The 19889-nt window shown below is 35.9% G+C and overlaps 1 protein-coding gene across 7 annotated transcripts in view; it reads left to right on the top strand.

Moving 5' to 3' along the window:
* MSI2 (musashi RNA binding protein 2) overlaps nucleotides 1-11424 on the top strand; it is a 474426-nt gene extending 463002 nt beyond the window's left edge. For 6 of the 7 annotated variants that reach the window (XM_075194929.1, XM_075194928.1, XM_075194930.1 and 3 more), the window contains one exon: nucleotides 651-11424. In XM_075194929.1, coding sequence (XP_075051030.1) covers nucleotides 651-692 — 42 coding nt within the window. In that variant the 3' untranslated portion in view covers nucleotides 693-11424. The remainder of the gene's footprint in view (nucleotides 1-650) is intronic. The other variant, XR_012688009.1, reaches the window with a different exon arrangement.
* Nucleotides 11425-19889: the final 8465 nt, after the last annotated feature.

Genomic DNA, 19889 nt, shown 5'->3' with positions numbered 1-19889 from the left:
AGAGATTAGTTGATCCTTCCCTGGCAGGCCATATGGTGGCTAAGTAATTAAAAAATAATATGGATTATTAATAAGTACTGTTGGAAATGCTAGTTTCACTGACTTGTTTAATTCAGAAGCATGTTTCCTTCTTGTAAAAAGCTCAATATCCCTAGATAATCTGGTGTATTGGACCAAAGGGAAGGCCTATATAAAAACAAATGGTTCTTAAGTGCATTGTTGATGCACAGTTATAAATGAGCGCTGATTGTTACGGAAATATTGAAAAAAAAAAAAAGTTGTTCGTTTTTTTTTTTTTTTATTTTAAGCTCTAATGAGGATTCCTATGAATGCATGTTTGCTTTATTCCTAAACTGTGTTTTATTATATGTAGGTTCAAGTACAGTTGTCGTAAAACAGCCTGATGGTTTTAAATGTATGAGGTGAAAGTGCTATTGATTAATTACTTGTGTCAACAAGTACCTCTAAATGTGAAAGATCCACACATAACCTAAAGTTGATTACTACTGCTAATGTACTACTAATTACTAATTAATTACTACTGTACATCTAATGCTGGAAAATAGATTTGCAAATGCTTTTTTGTGTAATGTTTTGTAAGTTTTTAAATGTATATATTAAGATTAATTGTGTTGCTTTTCCTACTGTAGAATTTGTCTGGATGCCCAGGCAAGACCGGGAGAAGTTTCTGAATGGTCCCACGTTTGGATGATGTCATCAGACCTTGAGTACTAAATTATCAATAGTACAAGATCTAAACACAGAAACACAACTGGAGATGGCATTCTAGGGACTGCTATTGTTTCAATCTCGTCATCTCATGAACCTGCTGTGCTATATAGAATCTACAGCTTTTTCTTTACAAGAGAAATATGTGCAGACATTTATTGCTTTTATTGTTGCTTTGTCATTTTTATTTTCCTTTTGCATTTGGGATTGTGGGTTACATTTGATTCACCTTTTATGTTGTTTCTTTTTAATATTGTGTTTAGTTGACGCTAACCCTATAGTAGAGGTATTAGTTTTTGATTTATTTTTACATGTCTTTATTTTCATTATTGTTACGGCTCAAAGCAGAGATTGAACTTTTAACATAAGTTGAAAACTTCGGTACCAATTATGTAAGAAGAAAAAACAAATAGCCTAAATAACCCTCTAAAAGAAAATAAATATAAAGTTGGGTTTTAGCACACGATAACATTTATTGTAGGGTTTAATTTGGTACTGAGGAAAAGATTCAGTTTCATGGTGTACATACTGTAAAAGAGCAGCTGACTAAGGTGATTATGTAGATTTTTTTTTGTGATGTCTCCCTTTGTTAAACTGATTCTCTCTATTTTCGGCAATAACTTAAGGACGAGAAATTTTTGAGTCCTCGGTTTTCTATAAGTGCTTTTTTTCTTGTTGAAAGAGGTGATATTCTAAGGTTTTATGAAATTTCATTCTTAAAACAGAATTGATGTAAATAACCTTCCATTAACTACATGTAAACTCTTAGGAAAGAGAAATAAAAATCTATATATATTTTTTGTGAGGGCAAGCAATCTACCGCATCTCTGAACAATACAGGGGATAAAAAAGCAGCATTGTAAAAGATTAAACCCTGAATGAGTTGCCAAGATGTGCCCTATTAGTTAGATTAACACTGTTAAATTTGTTGTGTAGGTGTTTAGACCTGATAACTGTACTAGTGTCATACCAGCATATTACCTATTTAAACTATGTGCACAGCTTAAAAGTCTAGTTCTATTTTTGTTGTTTTGAGGATAAGAAAAAAAAAACCCAGACAGAAAATGAAGCTACAATTTTAATATTTAAACTATTTAACGTTTGAAGCGCATCATGTTTTTTTTTATGTATTTGAAATTAGATCAAATTACTGTCCAGCCATTTCAGCTGCTCTATGTATCTGTAGTCTTCTCTTGAGTTAAATTCCTATTTTGTTGTCTCCAATGACTGACACATGCCGTATAGGAAAGGCATCATTCACCCAATGTTACTTTATATTCATTGTGTTCTCTTTTAACTAATTAGGAATGCAAACCATTTGTTTTAATACCTCAGTGCTCTAATGATCACCATAGAGGAGATAAAGAATAATTTATTATAGAAATAATAATAAAGTTATAGAACATCATTGCACTGTGACTGGTAGGGAAAACTGACAATTTCCTATTTGCACAAGCTTATTTTGGCTGTTTTTTTTTATTTGGTCCTCTCTTGGGGAAGCTTATGAAGGATCTTTTAAGTTAATTTTTAACATCAACTAATAGGCCTACAACAGAAAATACAACTTGGTATACATGGCATTAACGCACTGTTGTATGATTATTTTTTTTTATATATATATATGCCAAGTTTTAATATTTTGTTTTAACTGTTACATGTACAAAATTGGTACTCTTTTCTTTTCATACAGCCAGTTCAAGACACTGAATGCTACATTTCTGAAACAAAAGCTGCTGCACTCCTATTTTTATAAATGTTACAAACAGGTAGTGATACCATTCGTAAACTAGAATCGGAATAGCAAATAAGTGAAGGAGGTAATACATGCTGACTTAACAGGATTGTTTTATTTTTTTAGCTTTGTTTATAATCCACAATTGTATGTGGAAAGTCAGTTTTCATTTCAGTTTATCTAGATTTTTTTTTTTATCATTAAAATTCAATCATTTTAAAATCAAACCAAACAGTTCTATGTAATAAAAGATAAAACTAAAAAATAAAGTGAAAGTGGTTCCCCAAAGTTTAATCTTTAAAGTCAGGGGATTTTTTTAAAAGCAAATATTTTGTTAATGTTGATAATGTACTGTACTTCCATATATATATAAATATATATACATTACATATTTTCTTTTCATTCCCGGTCACCTCATAGAATATTCTTTTGTCCTCACCAATACCTTAGCAGTGTAAATAGTGGCTGTTGTGTAAGTGTGCTGTCCTGATGCTAACGTAACAAATTCATTTTCTCCTATTCTTATAATGAATATTGGTAGATGTATGTAATTAAGATTACAGACAAAAATAGATGTAGTTCTTCAGATTTAGGACCAGTAAGGATAGAACTTTCTCTAATTTAAGAAATTTTATTTTTTTTGGAGCAGTTTTTTGTTTGTTTTTTTCAAATGATTATTATTATTTGTTATTTCATCAATCTGATGTGGTTTCAACTAACCAAAGGTCTCACAATGCTACAAATGCTGGCAATCTCTAATAGGCATTTTGCAGATCTCCCTACCCTCCCTTGATATTAAAGGGGAATGCCATACTACCTTAAATGCTAATGCTATATATGCAAAACTGGATTTTTTTTAATTTATTTTTTAAAGAGGGAGGCATGGTATATTAAATGATTTTACTAAGAGAAAAACAAATATTTTTTTAAGAATGCTCAGAAGAAATCGATAATTTGTGTGAATATGTTTTACATGTTTATATACCTTTTGAAGAGTCCCTTTGACCCATAGTTTAATTGTGAAACATGTTCTGTTTCTAAATGTGGCTACCTAGACCAAGGTTTGCTCTAGTCCCCACTCATATAGAACTTTCATGGTCTTGTAAACTATGCTAGCACAAAATTTTACTTGTCTCTTTATTTTACTCAAGGACAAAGGGTCGTGTCTCTCCGTAACTGTAACTACATCTTGTAAGGTTGTGTTTTCTCATTGGACCCCAGCCCTAACAATGTCTTTCTTAATGGAGATGTTCAAGTACTTACAATTTGAAATAAAACATCTAGCAATCCCAATTAAACCAAGGAAATCAAACAACTATACTTAGTTTGGTATGTGACTACACATACAATTTATCAATCCATCACACCTCACGGCCTCAGAATACTAAGGCATAATATGTCTATTACACCTAAACACAAGTTGACCAGTGAATGTTCAAGGCAACAGAGTACCTATATTTCTGGTGACGTCATGTGTGATTCTTATGCCAAGCTCGCTAAATGTATGATCTGGAAATCACTTCATTAATCCATCATGTTACCAAGCCAGAACATTTTGTAGATTACATGAACTCTTACCTGTACTTCAATTATCCATGAATTTTATTTTCTTGTTTTTTTTTTTTATCTAGAAGTAAACTAGATTACACATAATTTCAAAGTAAATTCTAACATCTGTAAATGATATTTTAATTGAATTAGCATAATGATAAATATGTACATTTGTCGCATCCCTGCCTCCAAATGCTGTACTTTGGCCTTTGTGTCTGGTACTGTATTGAAATTTAAATATTCTTTAAGGAGGGTGAGTAGGAAATGACTGTTTCCAGTATAGTATGTGTGTATAAAAATATCTTGAATACACACAGAATGGGTTATTCCAACATTTGTTTGTTTACATCTACACTTAATCCCATTCCCATACATTAGTTGCCACCTTGTGTACTTTTCTCTGCTCTAATGAAATGCATGGCTTGCATTCAGTAAGTTATTGTTGTAGGTCAATCACTGCTGGTGAGCAACAGATTGGCAAAGAACAGAGATATAGTAGCAGAAAATTATTTGTATATCCGAAACATTGTCTTATAGATTTGCACATGTATTTCAGTGTACATTGTCAGCTCCCAATCACTTGTGTCATAATATGAATGTCCGTGGCAGTGAACTTTAAAATTCGTGTTACAGACACGCTGAGGAATAGCACTCAAATGACGAGTTATCACACCGTTGCTGTCCCGGCCTTCTTAGTCAATCCTATGACCTACTTATAATAAATAAAGCATCCAAAATGGGTGTCCTCCATATTACCTGTGTCACAGAGCCAGTGGTAAAGGAGAGCACACAAGCTATCCAGAACTCTTCAGTAGAGTTCTACGGGAGAGCTTCCAAGGAGCTCTGTTGAAGCCTATGGATGGACTGAAGTTTATTATACAGAGGACATAATTTATTAAGAAGTGGTTGCCCGCAGTGGAAAACCTCTTTAATTACATCAGGGCCTGTCAGATAGGAGGTTCTTATATTCTAGTAAATGTAGGTCTGGGTTAATTGCCCATTTATAGTAGCAATTACATCTAATTATGTCCCAATTAGGCAATATCTGGCAACAACTCATATATGTTTAGTTCCTTTACTGCTAATAAACACACATCAGCATGCTGCTACTTGGAATTACAGAGATCCAACAGGTATTCTTCAAGCAAGGTGACCTTCTACCGTCACCATAATTGTAATCTGATACATCTGGATTTGACTGTTATAGTGTAGTAATAGTTTAGTATTAAGGCTGGAGTCACACTTGTGTTTTTTTGCTGTTAACAGATGTTCAGAAAAATCTTGGAGCTATTTTATACCTGCTAGGGAAAATCCTGCTTTGTTGCTTTAATAGTTTTTTTACAGCTTGTGTGTGACAGGCTGGAGTGTTTTTCAAGGGACTTATATTTTACCAGCTTTTCTTTACCTGCTTGGCGGAAGCACTACATGCTTTACAAACAGCTAGTAAATAGAAGAGACTATAGACTTCAGTGCTAGAAATTACAGCAGCAATCTGTTGTGTTTACTAACACACAAAAGACAGTTTCCAAAACACAGTTGTGACACCAGTCTGAGTAGCAATTTAAGTTATGTTATTCTATTGTGTCCTTTTTTACCTCCTGTTACTTTTTGCTTATGTTACACTCACTAGACATACTCTACCGAGTAATACCTCTTTCTCTGCTGGTTGGAGAAATACAATTAGCTATCCTTTTTAATTGATACAAAAAAGGTGAGCTAAAATACTGGTAGCATAGTATATTATATGTAATATATGCTTTGTCAGTCTCAAAAAAAAATATTTTTCATGACTCGCAGATGTCATCATGTAGTCTTTAGTTTAATTTAAAAGATGAACTGAACATGCATTCTGTCAACTACCATTGTCGAAGCCGAGTGTAACTAATTTTACAAGACTCATAAACATATAGGTCAAGATTTACCTGAGCTTCAGTGGCTTGGGGCTTCCAGAGAAAACCTTACTTCAATTGCAAAGCTATTGAAGTTTGCCAATTAGTAAGCTTTAGCAAGCCTCATCTGAAACTTGCTGAGGAAACAGTTACTCGATTTAGTAGAGCTTGTCAAATCCCATTATTCCACAATGTTGATCATTAATAAATCTAATGTACGGTCATAGATGTGATTATTAATAAATCTAGTGTATAGTCACAGATACAATGTCAAGATGCAATTATATTAAAGTAAGTAGAGAATGACCAAAGTAGCCACCTATTAGGCAGAAATCACAGCTTGATACGCCTTATTAGATAGCAACTGCCAAAAACTTGATACTTGTCTGAGTAAAAGGCAACACACAGTATCAAGGTAAGTACACAGTAAGGTTACCTTTCACCTCTTAAATTGGCAATCCAATATGCCCCCTTGTAATTGTATGGAATCGCAGTTATTCTTAATGTAAAAAGTTAACTTGCACCATTGAAACACAAGTGTGTAAGGTGAACATATTGTGTATGTACAGTGACAAGATGTGCATTCTTTCATGCAAAACACTTTTTGGTGAGAGTTTAGAGTGTTTTGTCACCTGTTTTTAATATAATATGTGAAATTATTTTGTTTAAGTGGTGTAGAATGCTGTGATCCTGTCTTTCTCTAGGTTTGATTGTGACTATGCCTGCCCGTGTACATATACACAGGCAGGCATAAAACTAGTCTGTTGGCTAGCCGTCAACTCTATCCACCTGCATTTCCTCACAAACTCCAGCTATTTTCTATACTCTTTCTTTGTCCTGTGAAAGGTTGACTCCTAGATGTTTTTGTAACGCAATTTATAGACAATGGTCAAAATAAGCAGAGCAAAAATATTGTCTGAATCACCTAACAAATCTAAAATTAAGAAATCACTTAGTGAAACCATTTTACTGGAAATATTCCTACAGAAGAATAATCTAAGTAAAGTTGATTTTTGTGATTTAATTCCCTTAATGAAATGTGCATAAATCATAAAATAAACTAATTTTTCTACAGTTTCCTGTAGGTTGGCTTTTTTGCCTGAATATGAGTATGTGGGGCAAAAAAGAAAAATCCATCTTGACATATTGTATGCACCATAGTCTTATGCCTGCAGTCTATTGGGTATTACCTTTATGGAGGCCATTTGTCTTTAGACCTATACTCCAGCCGCATGATAACCCTAGATTATTATATATGTCTTTCAATATCTATAACCAGTAGAATGTACTCCTATAAAAACATTACTTTTGGATGCACAGGTAATAACATTACATAGCTTACTATAATTGATTAGTACATTAATTGTACTCTCAATCAATTCATAAGGCAAAGTGATTGCATCAATGGATTCTGTTGAAACTTGTTTGTGTGCATATTTTGTGTTCAGAGTAAAGTTTTAGTGGAGTATATTTAAGCAACGGGGCATTAATGCTGTATTTATTGTCGTTCCAAATAAATAATGAATAAAAGTTAATTATCCTATATAAATACTTTGCATCATAACTAAAAAGTGCAGCATAGTTAAAGCAGCAAGTACCTTTTAAGCATGTGTCTTAGCTGTCCTTCTTCAAATCGTTCTTTTTCATAATCTCTCTGGAGTTTGCAAAATATGGCTGCCTGTTACACAAACATAAGCTCACTGCTCTTAGCATGTCATGTGAAAGCAGAGGGGAAAGATTTTACATTACACAGAACTCAGAGGGACATTCCAAAGTTTGCTACATCATGAGACTGCAGTAGTCCATAGCAATGTGCAGAATTATAAATTATTAATAGCAGTCGGAAGAAACAAACCAAGGGAAATACCAACATTTTTATTGTAAACTTCCACAGCGGTTTATGTGAAAAGAATAAAATATACGTCTCATTTTTTTAACCTGTATCAACATTGCCCTCGTCCGCCAGCCTCCTGCTTCATGCCAGTACTTCTAATTGTGTAGAGCACTGAAGTGCATCTAAGCGGCGGTGGCAAGGTTGTTTAGTAGAGATGAGCAACATTTCTTGAACAAGGAGTATTGCGCCGCAATAGACCATTTCTGGCGATGCAATAATAGTTCTGTTTTTGCTTCACAATTCCAATATTTCTAAATTTTTAGTCTATGGACAGAGCTGAGGCAACGATGATGCTCTAATATTTCTCCACTATGGTGTGGCTGGTATAGTACTGGAAACATTTAAGGCCAAGTTCCAATGGTGAAACATGCAAAATTTGTTGCCCAAATGCGGAATAAGCCAATTATTATGTCGAACAATTTAAAAAATGTTATTCATCTCTACTGGGTTAATTAGCTTACTAAAAAAAACTGTTTTCCAAGTAAATCACCCAAGCCAAGTAATCACCAAGTTATTCAAAGCCTGTATTTAACAAAGGAGAACCTTACAACTGCTCAAATGGCATGGTGGTGAATAAGGGTAACGTTTTTCTACTGTTGATAAGTTCAGTCTATAGTAACATTTGCAGATTGATGTAAAAATGTATTTTAGAAAATATAGCCTGTGCATATTACACATTGGCAGCATACATTCTGTAGTTTGTCACTAAAGCATATTATTAGAAAGCAACACACATAGAAAGCATCTTCGATGTCACAAACTGCCCTCCTTTTATTTAAACTTTAATTTTTACCATTCTTATATTTTGGATAAAATTAACCAAAATCAACCAGTATTAACATACTTGACAATGACGTCAAGAAGCCATTGTTTTCCATATACATTAAGGTTATGTATGTAATGATATCTTAATACTTGTAGTAAAGTTACATGAGGTGCTGCAGCTCACACAGAACCATACGTGCCTACTTTTTGAAACTCCTGTCCGGAAGATCCCAGAGGGAAAGGTCCAAGTTGCAAGTGCAGGGATTGTGTCATGGCAGGCCCGCCTCCTGTTGTGCAATTCTTATAAGCATGTAGGGGAGGTGAGCCTGGTTCTGAGAATAGCATCATCGAGCCCCCCCCACGTCACAAGAAAGATAGAATGGCCTACTTTTACCGGAGTGCCCGGGGACTCCCGAAAATTCAGGAGTCTCCCACACAATCCAGGAAAGTCGACAAGTATGCACAGAACTGAACAGAGACCTGCTGTACACGTGTTAGATGAAAGCGAGTTTGGCCATCAGGGAGCCGCATACACTTTATTTGCCAGTGGCTTCATTACCAATGAAATCATGAGACTGGCTGCTACTATGTAATGTTATACTGGAGCTATGTCATCCATTTTTTTTATAATGTCCTGCAAAGTAGGACTGAATGGAGCTTGTATTTTGTTTGCGTAATTTTTAGACATGCAGATAACATTATGCAGTGTTTGCTTCTTTAATAAGTAATGCCTATAAATAACACCCTTCTCAAATACTACTGAATTAATATTTCAAAAATAGTTATTTCCACATGATTGGCACCCTATGATGGAGAGTGCCTTTTATTGTGACATTAGTGATGCTCAAGTTGGACTGTATAAAAATAAAATAAAAAAAAGAATAAATCTGTAAAATACCTTCATCTTAAACTGTGGCCAAGCCATGTTCTATCTCGTTTTACTAGAGCTTAAACAACCATTGTAAATGAACACTGTTTTTTTTTATTTAAATCATTGTCTTAAGTGGAGACACAGTGGGCTACAGATTTACAGTGCCTTCCAAATGTCAATCTGAAGCACGTAATGAGACCCTGGTAGTAAGCGTAAACCTCTATATAACTGTCCCTGACAGTGATACAAAGAACAAAATAAGCTAAGGTATCTTGGTATAGTATGAAAAGAGTAACACAAAAGTATAATATTTCTCTATTATGCAAATAACCCGACTTTATTCCATAAACAACAGCAAAAGGTCATAGTGTGTGCTAATATAATACTAAGGTATGTTCTACAGTACAACAGATTCCCTCCATAACAGGAAAATGCCATTTTACAAAGTATCAGCTGGTACAGACTAACCTCTTATCGAAAACACCAACCCTTTAATGAGCACGATCCCCTTGGTTAAAATAAAGCTTGACGTATAATTTTTTTTTTCTTCCTAGGTTCCATAATGTTCACTTTAAGTTGAACTTGTAGCTTGGACTTTAAGGTAGCATGGCTCTGTCTCTATCATCTACTTATCATTGTACAGCAGTTTACAGCTGATGAATGAGGCACATTGTACTAGACTAGTTCAGTTGTTGGGTAATTGTTGGTAATGACGACCTGAAAGGTGTACTAATTTGTATTTTATTTTGTTTTTTGTTTTGTTTCAGCTACATGAAAAATGTCATTTTATCCTTAAGTGTGAATGAGGGCTAGGGACATAGCCACACAGATGTTGTACATGTTTGCCATAAACACAACTAAAGCAATATTATTTATTACATCAGCTACAAGTCATTCATGGTTTATGTGTGATGTATAACTGTTTACAAAAACACTAACTTGTATTTAACTTGTAAAACATAGGTGTCTTGTGTGGTATTCTTTTGACGGTGATATTACCAAGCCTGTTACTGATTGTCTAAGAAACTTAACAAATCTGTGATGGCGTCAATGGAATCCTGCTGTTACCAAGATACACTGTACATACAGTCATGTTTTTGACATCCTACAACTATTCATGAGTCTTCAGTATCTGACTATTCACATGTGTAAACACTAAGATTTCTGTATGTTAAGCAATACTTCAATATACTGTAATGACTTTACCAAAAAAAATAAACTGAAACAAAAAAGAAAAAAAATAATAAAAAAGAAATGTAATGTTTTTAAGTAGCCCAAGTTGCCCACCCGAACTTTACTTAAATCACTGAACAATCAGAATGTACTGTTCTTTAGATGAGTTTCAAATTATTTAATTTATTTTCAATTTTTTTTTTTCGATCTAACAGGGTAGATAGGGAATAAGAAGAAATACAGGAGTCACCTATGCTTAAGATAAACTGCACAAAGCACCCAGTGTAAGATGTGTTTGCCTCTCTTGGGATGGAGGTGGGCTCTAAAATCTAGAAGCTAATGTGTATTGTAAGCTCTAGATCCCAAGCTTTTTTCTGAAAGGAAAACTAAGCATCACTGGTGGGTCTATGTATCGCAACACAAATTAACCTTAATGGCACTGTGGCAGACCTAGCCCTTACTTTTATACTTTAGTATGAACTGATGAGAATTTTGGTAGTGACTATTTTTTTTATATATATATACTTATGTATGTATCTATATATATATATGTATGTATCTATATATATATATATATATCTATCTATCTCTATCTCAAGCATCGCATCTTTCAGGTCTTTGTGTATGGCTTCTCGAAGCCTTGTTGTAAATTACTATGTGGATGGGGGTCTCTCACATCATAGATGTGGAAAGTATAATTTTATATTTGTATTTTCAAATAAATAAGTTTGTGAAAGGTTTCCATCCTCTACTGTGGTCCAGAAATCAATATGTTTGTCTGACAACAAAAAAAAGGATAAATAAAATAAACTGTTTTGAACATGTGTTCTGTGTCATTTTGGTTGTATGATTCAAATTGTTATTGTTTATATTAACTTAAAGATAAGTCATGGCAACTGCCCAATAAAACTAGTTATCTTATATCAGAACTCCAGAAATTACAACATAGACTGATATTATTATTATTTCTTTGTCAAGTATTATAATATTTCTGATTATAATGTGCTATTATTTTGTAGAATATTTATAGTATTGAGTGAAATTAGAGCTTGGTTCATATTGATATTTGATACCAAGAGCATACAGACATCTTTTTAATCTGCTACTTGATTATAAAATGTCATTATTCCATGGATGCCCTGACAAATGTTCCATTAAAGCAGAAGATAAAAAGGAAGTTGAGTGCTCGACTTTCTACAATATGAGTTGCAGCCCAATGCAGGACCTTATTTGCCATATAGACACAAAAGGGGAATATGTCTAGGATGGCATCCTCTGGGGGGCAGAAAGAAGAGTTCATTATCATGTTTTTCTTTAATTTATGTAATGTCCCTGGGCTCACTGCTATGATAGGTGAGATGGTGGAAAGGTGGTAATGGGGAGGTACTTGGAGAATCTCCGAATGATGCTGGCTGTGTGCCAACAACTATCACGTAAAAAATGCAGTGGTCTTCCGGTCATGCACTTGGCAACACCAAGTTCAGGCACTTCAGAGGGTGTTTGAACAGGACATGGACTCAATATCATGCCTGGCTGCTGGTGTTTCGGTCTCAGTAATGTATTCTACCTCTGAATGTCTGTATTTGTAAGTACTCACAACACAGGTGTAGTAAGCAGAGCAGCTGCCTATCCCCTCGCCGTCATAAAGAGTGTCCTGAATTTTGCATTCCCTCAATGATTCCATTGACATACGACATTGCAGGCTTTTACTTGAAGTCACATTAGTTGACTCACTCTTCAAGCCTGTGCCAAGACACTGAGATGCTCAGTGAGTCCTTAAATCTCTTTCCTAAAGTTTCCTGTATCAAATTAATTAAATGTTTCCTTGAAGCCTACAACTTCCTTCTGAGCTACCTAACAAATGTCATTATTACTAATCACGCTACAAAAAAAGAGCCTACACTAAAACAAGCCCACTACTAAATGTAAACCATAAATCAATCAAGGCATAACTCTGGCCTACAAATAATTCTCATTCCCCCCAATTAAACTACTGTACCTACAAATTACTTGCCATCAAAGCTTAACTAACGCCAAAAGGTCCACTCACCTATCTAGCTTTTCCCCCATATGGTACAATATACACAACCACCTTTTCATATTTATAGAAAGAAATCCAACTTTGTTTTAAAACCATAACTACAACATAATACTTTTCCATTTGCTATGTCGATAAACTACCTATTCTATAGTTTCTAAGATACTTGCAGAACTCACATTTAGGCTACCTAACAAAAACGTCCCTTGGCGGTCAACAAAACATTAATGTCTCCTTAATTCCTCCAACCCACATACACACACTACAAATAAAGCATGTAGGATTCACCCCAAACATTACGATCATGCTCTTTCAAATTCTATGACCTGCCATTAAATTTGACATAAGAAAATTATATGTATGAATACAGCAGTGGTCTGGAAGCAATTGTTTGAGAAACAGTAAGGATACTGTTATTTGCTGTAAAAGTAAAGTGTCAATGTACCTCTACCATTATCCGTAGCTTCCATAAGATTGTTATGTGCTGGTATAGGTTGCAATCTGATAACACGTGCTGTCTTGAGTTGTTCACTAACAACATCTTAGTGTGTGAGGCCATTATGCTGCTATAAAGTACTGTTATATCCAGCTTATACTGTATGCTATGTTATACAAAGGGACATATTGGTCAAAAGCTACAAATGTATATATCATGTTTATTATTTGTCACATGCTTTGCATAATATACTATTTTATCATATTTACTGTTTGGAAGGGTAAAATTGTAGAACGGTGGTAATACTGATGGTAATTATGAGATATGCTGGTGTCTGTTGTTATTGTATGTTAATTATTTATTTTTACATGTTACTAATAATTTCACCTCTGGAAATGTCCACAAAATATTGGAAGGAAAATACACCTTGTATACATGATAAGAATAATGCCATTGGTGAGTTGTCCAAACTGATGTACATAACATGAACAGATACTGAGATCTGTGTCATACCTACTGAACAAGAAGGGTGGTTATGTGCAGTCTTCCACATCTACACAATGAGAACGTATACTGGAAAGCGCATACACAGTAGGAGTAGAGGTAGTGGATCGTTGTCCATTCATAAAGAATAAGAACAGAGATCCATTCAAACAGATCAGAACAAATACTGAGGAAACAGCAGTGGTATTGAGGTGTAACACAAAGAATGGGAGCATGTATTAAACATTGCACTGAGTACCAGAAGACTGCTGGTGTTACTGGTTGTATGTTATCTACAATGATTACATGAGAACTAAAAGGGATGGTAGCACATATTTAGTGATCTCCAATGGGGTGCAACCAGCCTCGGACTGGCCTGCCGGGCAGCCGGACTATCGACCGGTAGGCCCGGCAAGGTTGAAGCTCCGCCCCCTCTGCTGTTGGGGCGGAGCTTGCAGGGAACACCGGAGTTCAGATTAAGGAGTGGCACGTGCCCTCTGCCCCCTCTCTTCGAGGGCCATGAGGTTATTGAGGATATTGTCGGCTCATCTGGATATTGTGGTTGCATATTCTTTGGACAGTGGATGTTACCTGCTTTCCAGTTAAGCTGCTATGGAGACACAGTAAGAACTGAGTGTTACAAGTTCCACAACTATCTATCTATTCCAGATGAATACCACTGAAAGAAACCTTTATGTGCATTTTCTAATTGTTTTTATGTAAGTGTGATACTTACTTTTTTAATAAGTCTGCCATATATAGTATTACACTATTTTAGCTCTTTTTTATCATGCTCATGATTTGAGGTTCCTGCTGCATCCGATGATTGTCCGATATTGGAAGTTATAGCAGATTCAAGAGACACCATCAGCTCTGCAGATAAGCCTATCAAGTTTTATATCTGGTACGCAGCATATTTACTAGGGGTGATTGCACCTGGAAATTGAATCACTAATCACATGTGTACTGCATTGACTTCACTACTTTGAAAGTCACTTCAACATTTTCTTATTTGGGAACTGATTACATCACAGTTCTTGTACTCTTTCAATATATTATTCCTATTTTATATTATGGTAATACACTATGTGGCGCCTTGTTCTTTTTACTTTTTTCTAGATTCCCCATATATATATATATATATATATATATATATATATATATATATATATTTACCAGGTGTCCTTGTTCTTTACGTTGTAAGTTGCCCTCCATGGGCTGACCACACCCACTTGACTGGCCACACCCACTCTTACAGTTTGCCACACCCCAATGTAGTGGGCCCCTATCACTGCATTCCCCTGGTGGGCCCTTCATGCCCCAGTCCGACACTGGGTGCAACCATTCTCATTCGTCCATGATATACGCCAGTACTTTAAAAAAAAAAATGAAAGTCCACCTTAGTGCATTTTTATAATATAATTATATGTCTAATGTGTTTTGTTAAGTATATCAGTAAGAGAAGAGTCCTATCCCGTACTATGCTTATTGCTGGCCGCTAACACCGCATTACCTACCAGCATGCGGGTGGAAGTGTGTTGAGGACAGCATGAGAACTCACCCTTTGAAGAGAAAATATTCTTCAATTTCACATACTGTTAAATACAGTCTGCTAAAGAGTACACCTAATCAACTACATATTAGTCAGGCATTTCTATTTACACTTATGGCTGTTCTAGACAATTGAAAGAAGCAGAAAGTGGAGAATTGTCCTTAAAATAGAGGTAATTTAACACAGTATAACGCTAACAAAAAAATTTTTTGCCAAACCATTTGTGGCTGGATGATGTATGATATGGCTGATTCTGTGCAACTTCAGACATGTTTGCAAGTGTTTTCTGAACGACTTCTTACAAAAGGTCTCCTCAGTACATCAATATGTGTACATTGTTGTGATAGGAAGTTAATGGAAACCTGTCAACCAACTTGATATTGGCATCTACCACTACTAGGAACGTTTGTGTGCAGAAAAAAGGCCACAGTCCATGCATCATTTTCCACAGCAACATGGACCTTTCCAGTGGGTGATATATCTGGCATATTTTGTACATGCTGACACCGTAAGTAGCTCATTTGTTAAATGTGTTGGTACGTTTTCATCATCCAAACAAGTGCCTTCATCTCATAGCTCCTGCTGTAACACTTGAGCTATCCGTGTAGATGGAAGAATAACCCTCAAACCCCCCCATAATACATTCACATTCAAACGTAATACAGTGTTGGATAAGATAAAACTGAGCTAACTAAGACTTGTGCTTAGCAGTACTTCCATGCTGAATAGTTAGAGTTTAGACAGAATAAGGTCTATCCTTTTAACAAGGCGCAGGAGGGAAACATTCTTGAAAGGAAGAGAAGTGTTAGAATACGAGGACATGCACTGAAACTGGAGGGAAGTAGGTTCAGAGGAAAAACTACATCACAGAAAGGGTAGTGGATAAGTGGAATAGCCTTGCATCAGAGGTGATAGAGGCTAATACAGTAGAGCAATTTAAACATGCTTGGGATAGACATATGGATATCCTTACAAAGAATAACGGATCATATAAGGTTTGCGGTTATAAAATGGGCAGACTAGATGGGCCAAGTGGTTCTTATCTGCTGTCAAATTCTAGGTTTCTATGTGCAAAGCAATTTTACGCAAAATACGCCACGTATCAGCATTTATGTTCCTTAATGAGTCCGGTCCTAACTGTGTAATAAACTTAGATTATTCGGTTAAAATTAAATATGCATTATAAACCAAACAGCTTTCAATCTAGTGGGACTTTGCACTTGTTAAATATTGGGGGGTTATTTACTATTTACAATATGAGGAAAGCTTCTTTCATACGCATAGTATGACACATTTGTCAGTATGAATTGAGATGAATAGTGTAGTAATCTTTTCCCACTCACATTAGCCTGAATTCTAGAAAACTAAATACCTGAATTAAATATCTTGGCTAGAGAGAGCTTCTTTAAGCCATATGGCTGAGGTTAGCATGTATTGCAGTCTTATCAGGTCTGGGGAGTTTTACCATATATGTGTAGCAAACCACTTCTTCATCAGATTGAATTGCTGTCATCCATTCTGATTGGATTGTACAATTGTATATTCTGTAAAGCAGGAATAAAAGTTTTCTTTATCTGGAGGATTTAGGTGCTATGGTAAGTGTCTTCTATTTGCTGTCTGGCAGATGTTTTCTGGGGCATATGTTAGTTTTACACTAGTTGTGGTTTGCAATTTCCCTTGGGTGCACCTTGTTGCTTGTTATAGATTATAGAGCAACTTGAGTGAGCTAGATCAAACACATTGAAGCTTAAATTATTGTTAGGCTCCACAAAACTCTGCATCGCCATACAGTGAGGAAAGGACAAACGCAAATTACTAGTGTCCTAAGACAGTAAGACATTTTAGGCAAGGTATATAACTAGTGGGGCAAACAGCATACTGGAGGTAAAATACACTAATGCACAGGTGGAACAGAAAGGAGGAGGGCCCTGCTTGTGAGAGATTGCAGTCTAAAGAATTAAATTTATACATTTTAATGTTTTTTATTTGCAAACATGAGCGCGAGTTGTAAACTTTGAATCAAAAGCAAGCTTAAATTATTATTTATTTACACTTACACTATTTAATAAATATTATTTAAGCAGTGTTTAAAAATAAAAACATTAATTTTAATGGAAACCTTGAACTTTGATCTTGATTAGCGAAAGCAAAATGTAAACAGCAAATGCAAGCCACATATTTCGAACCACAAATTCGATTTAGGGACAATTGGTGAGGCATCATGTGCAACTTCGTAGCGGATTAGGAGAACTTGAAATGGAAGCAAACCTCAAACAAATCAATATACACTTGTGTAGAGTACATTCTAGTTCATCCTATCTATCCAATGAAACCAGATATTTGTAATATAAAAACTCTCCACACATAAACATATTGGGCCTGATTCATTAAGGAGAGTAAAGCAAAAAAAAAGAATAACTTTGCACCTTGGCAAAACCATGTTGCATTGTAAGGGGAATTAAATGTGGAGACAGATTTATAGTTGGCAGGACGTGTACCAGATCAACTTTCAATTTCAGTGTAAAAATTATGCTATCAAGCATTTGTGTTCTACATGAAAAAACAGCCAGTATTTAACTTATGTGCAAAATAATAAAGTAATTTGCACCCCCTGCATTGCAACATGGTTTGCCCAGGAGAAAAGGTACTCCTTTTTTTGCCTCCCTTTCCTTAATGAATCGGGCCCATTCTGCAATGATATGTCATGTATAACTAAAAAGTGCAAGTAAATTTACCAACTACCTTTTCGTTACTCTCTGCAAAGTGCAGTGGCAAAGGACAGCATTCTTTTTTAAATAAGACATTAAACAAAATACCTTATTTTAATTAAAGTATAGAGAGTATATTTTCCCTATAGTGACTATTGCAAGCAGTGGTGGGTTATAATAGGGACAGATGGGGTGGCCATGTGGGACCCAGAGTAGCAGAGGCAAAGAGGAGGTGGCTGCATATTCCCTGCATTGTTTTATATTCATTATGGTGCAGTTCTCAGTAATTGTTATGATACATAGCCAAGTTAGTCATTTATATAAATCTACAAGCCACGGCATGCTTTGTATGTCGTAGGTTGACAGGGAATGATAGAACTTCTAGTTCCACAACATCCGGCGAGAAAAAGTTTGCCTACTTCTAAAACATAAAACACAGGACAGGTAATGTTTATAATACATTACAGGATTTTTATACTGTATTGTATACATTACATGGTCTGCACTATTTTTATACATTGTTACTTCTACGCTGTATTACATTCATGACCTATCTCTGTTCTGTATCATGTATTGACTGACTACAATGTATATAATACAGCAAATGAATTACCTCCTGTAGAATACACACCAGTCAATTTGTGTTCTATAGCTATAACTATGTTGTATTACACACATGACATGATCAGTTATATGTATTGTCTCACTGGACACAGTAAAATGTTACCTTGCCTCTGATGCATTATATACATATGTCTCGTCCTTTAACTATCCTCAAATTCCAAAAAGAATCACTCTATTTGGTGCGATAGGAATTGATAAGTTCCTGTGATGTCACTTTTTAAAACTATCTGCGATAAAGAACACATCTTGTAGTTGGGTCATATATCGCTATAGTATAGTACATTGCTGCTGGTTTTTATGTTTACTCCAGTATCAATGTACCAAAGTAAAGTCATGCCAGAAAGATAAAGAAACACAAATATGCGCAGTATAAACATTTCTTTGAAAATAAATGAGATTGCAAAGTGTTCTACCTATTTTTTTTCTTCTAGATGATAATTGACATTTATAGGTGTGTGCCTACTGCCCTTACATATCACTGTCTGGCACTGGAGAGTAATAGAAAGTTAGATAGTTGAGACTCGCATATCAAACTTACAGGTCCCCTGATCACCTTAATCCACCACTGTGTAGAAGAAACTTTTTATTTATCCACTAATTGGGGTTACCAATCTTAGTTTTTACCTTTTTGTGATTTTAAGTTGATTGAGAGACTTTTTTATTAGTATTTTTTTAATAGGAATTTTCCACTGAATAATTTATTTCTTTAACATTTATTTTTTTTCATCAAATATGGATCATGTTCTCCAAAAGGAAGCAAATTATACTTACTGATAATTCCTTTTCCTTGAGATACTCCATTGCAGCCATTACTCTCCCTTCCCTGCATCCAGGCGCCCCATGTGCCACACTCTCCCTTCCCTGCATCCAGGCGCCCCATGTGCCACACTCTCCCTTCTCTGCGTCCAAGCGCCCTTTGTGCCACACTCTCCCTTCCCTGCATCCAGGCACCTCATGTGCCACACTCTCCCCTCCCTGCATCCAGGCGCCCCATGTACCACACTCTCCCTTCCTTGCATCCAGACACCCCATGTTCCACACTCTCCCTTCTCTGCATCCAGGCGCCCCATGTGCCACACTCTCCCTTCCCTGCATCCAAGCGCCCCATGTGCCACACTCTCCCTTCTCTGCATCCAGACACCCCATGTTCCACACTCTCCCTTCCCTGCATCCAGGTGCCCCATGTGCCACACTCTCCCTTCTCTGCATCCAAGCGCCCCATGTGCCACACTCTCCCTTCCCTGCATCTAGGCACCCCATGTGCCACACTCTCCCTTCCTTGCATCCAGACGCCCCATGTTCCACACTCTCCCTTCCCTGCATCCAAGCGCCCCATGTGCCACACTCTCCCTTCCCTGCATCCAGGCACCCCATGTGCCACACTCTCCCTTCCCTGCATCCAGACACCCTATGTTCCACACTCTCCCTTCTTTGCATCCAGGCG

Source organism: Mixophyes fleayi, chromosome 2 (genome assembly GCF_038048845.1).
Source record: "Mixophyes fleayi isolate aMixFle1 chromosome 2, aMixFle1.hap1, whole genome shotgun sequence".
Lineage (NCBI taxonomy): Eukaryota > Metazoa > Chordata > Amphibia > Anura > Limnodynastidae > Mixophyes > Mixophyes fleayi.
The sequence above is the reverse complement of the archived record's forward strand: the minus strand, read 5'-3'. Positions and strand labels throughout refer to the sequence as shown.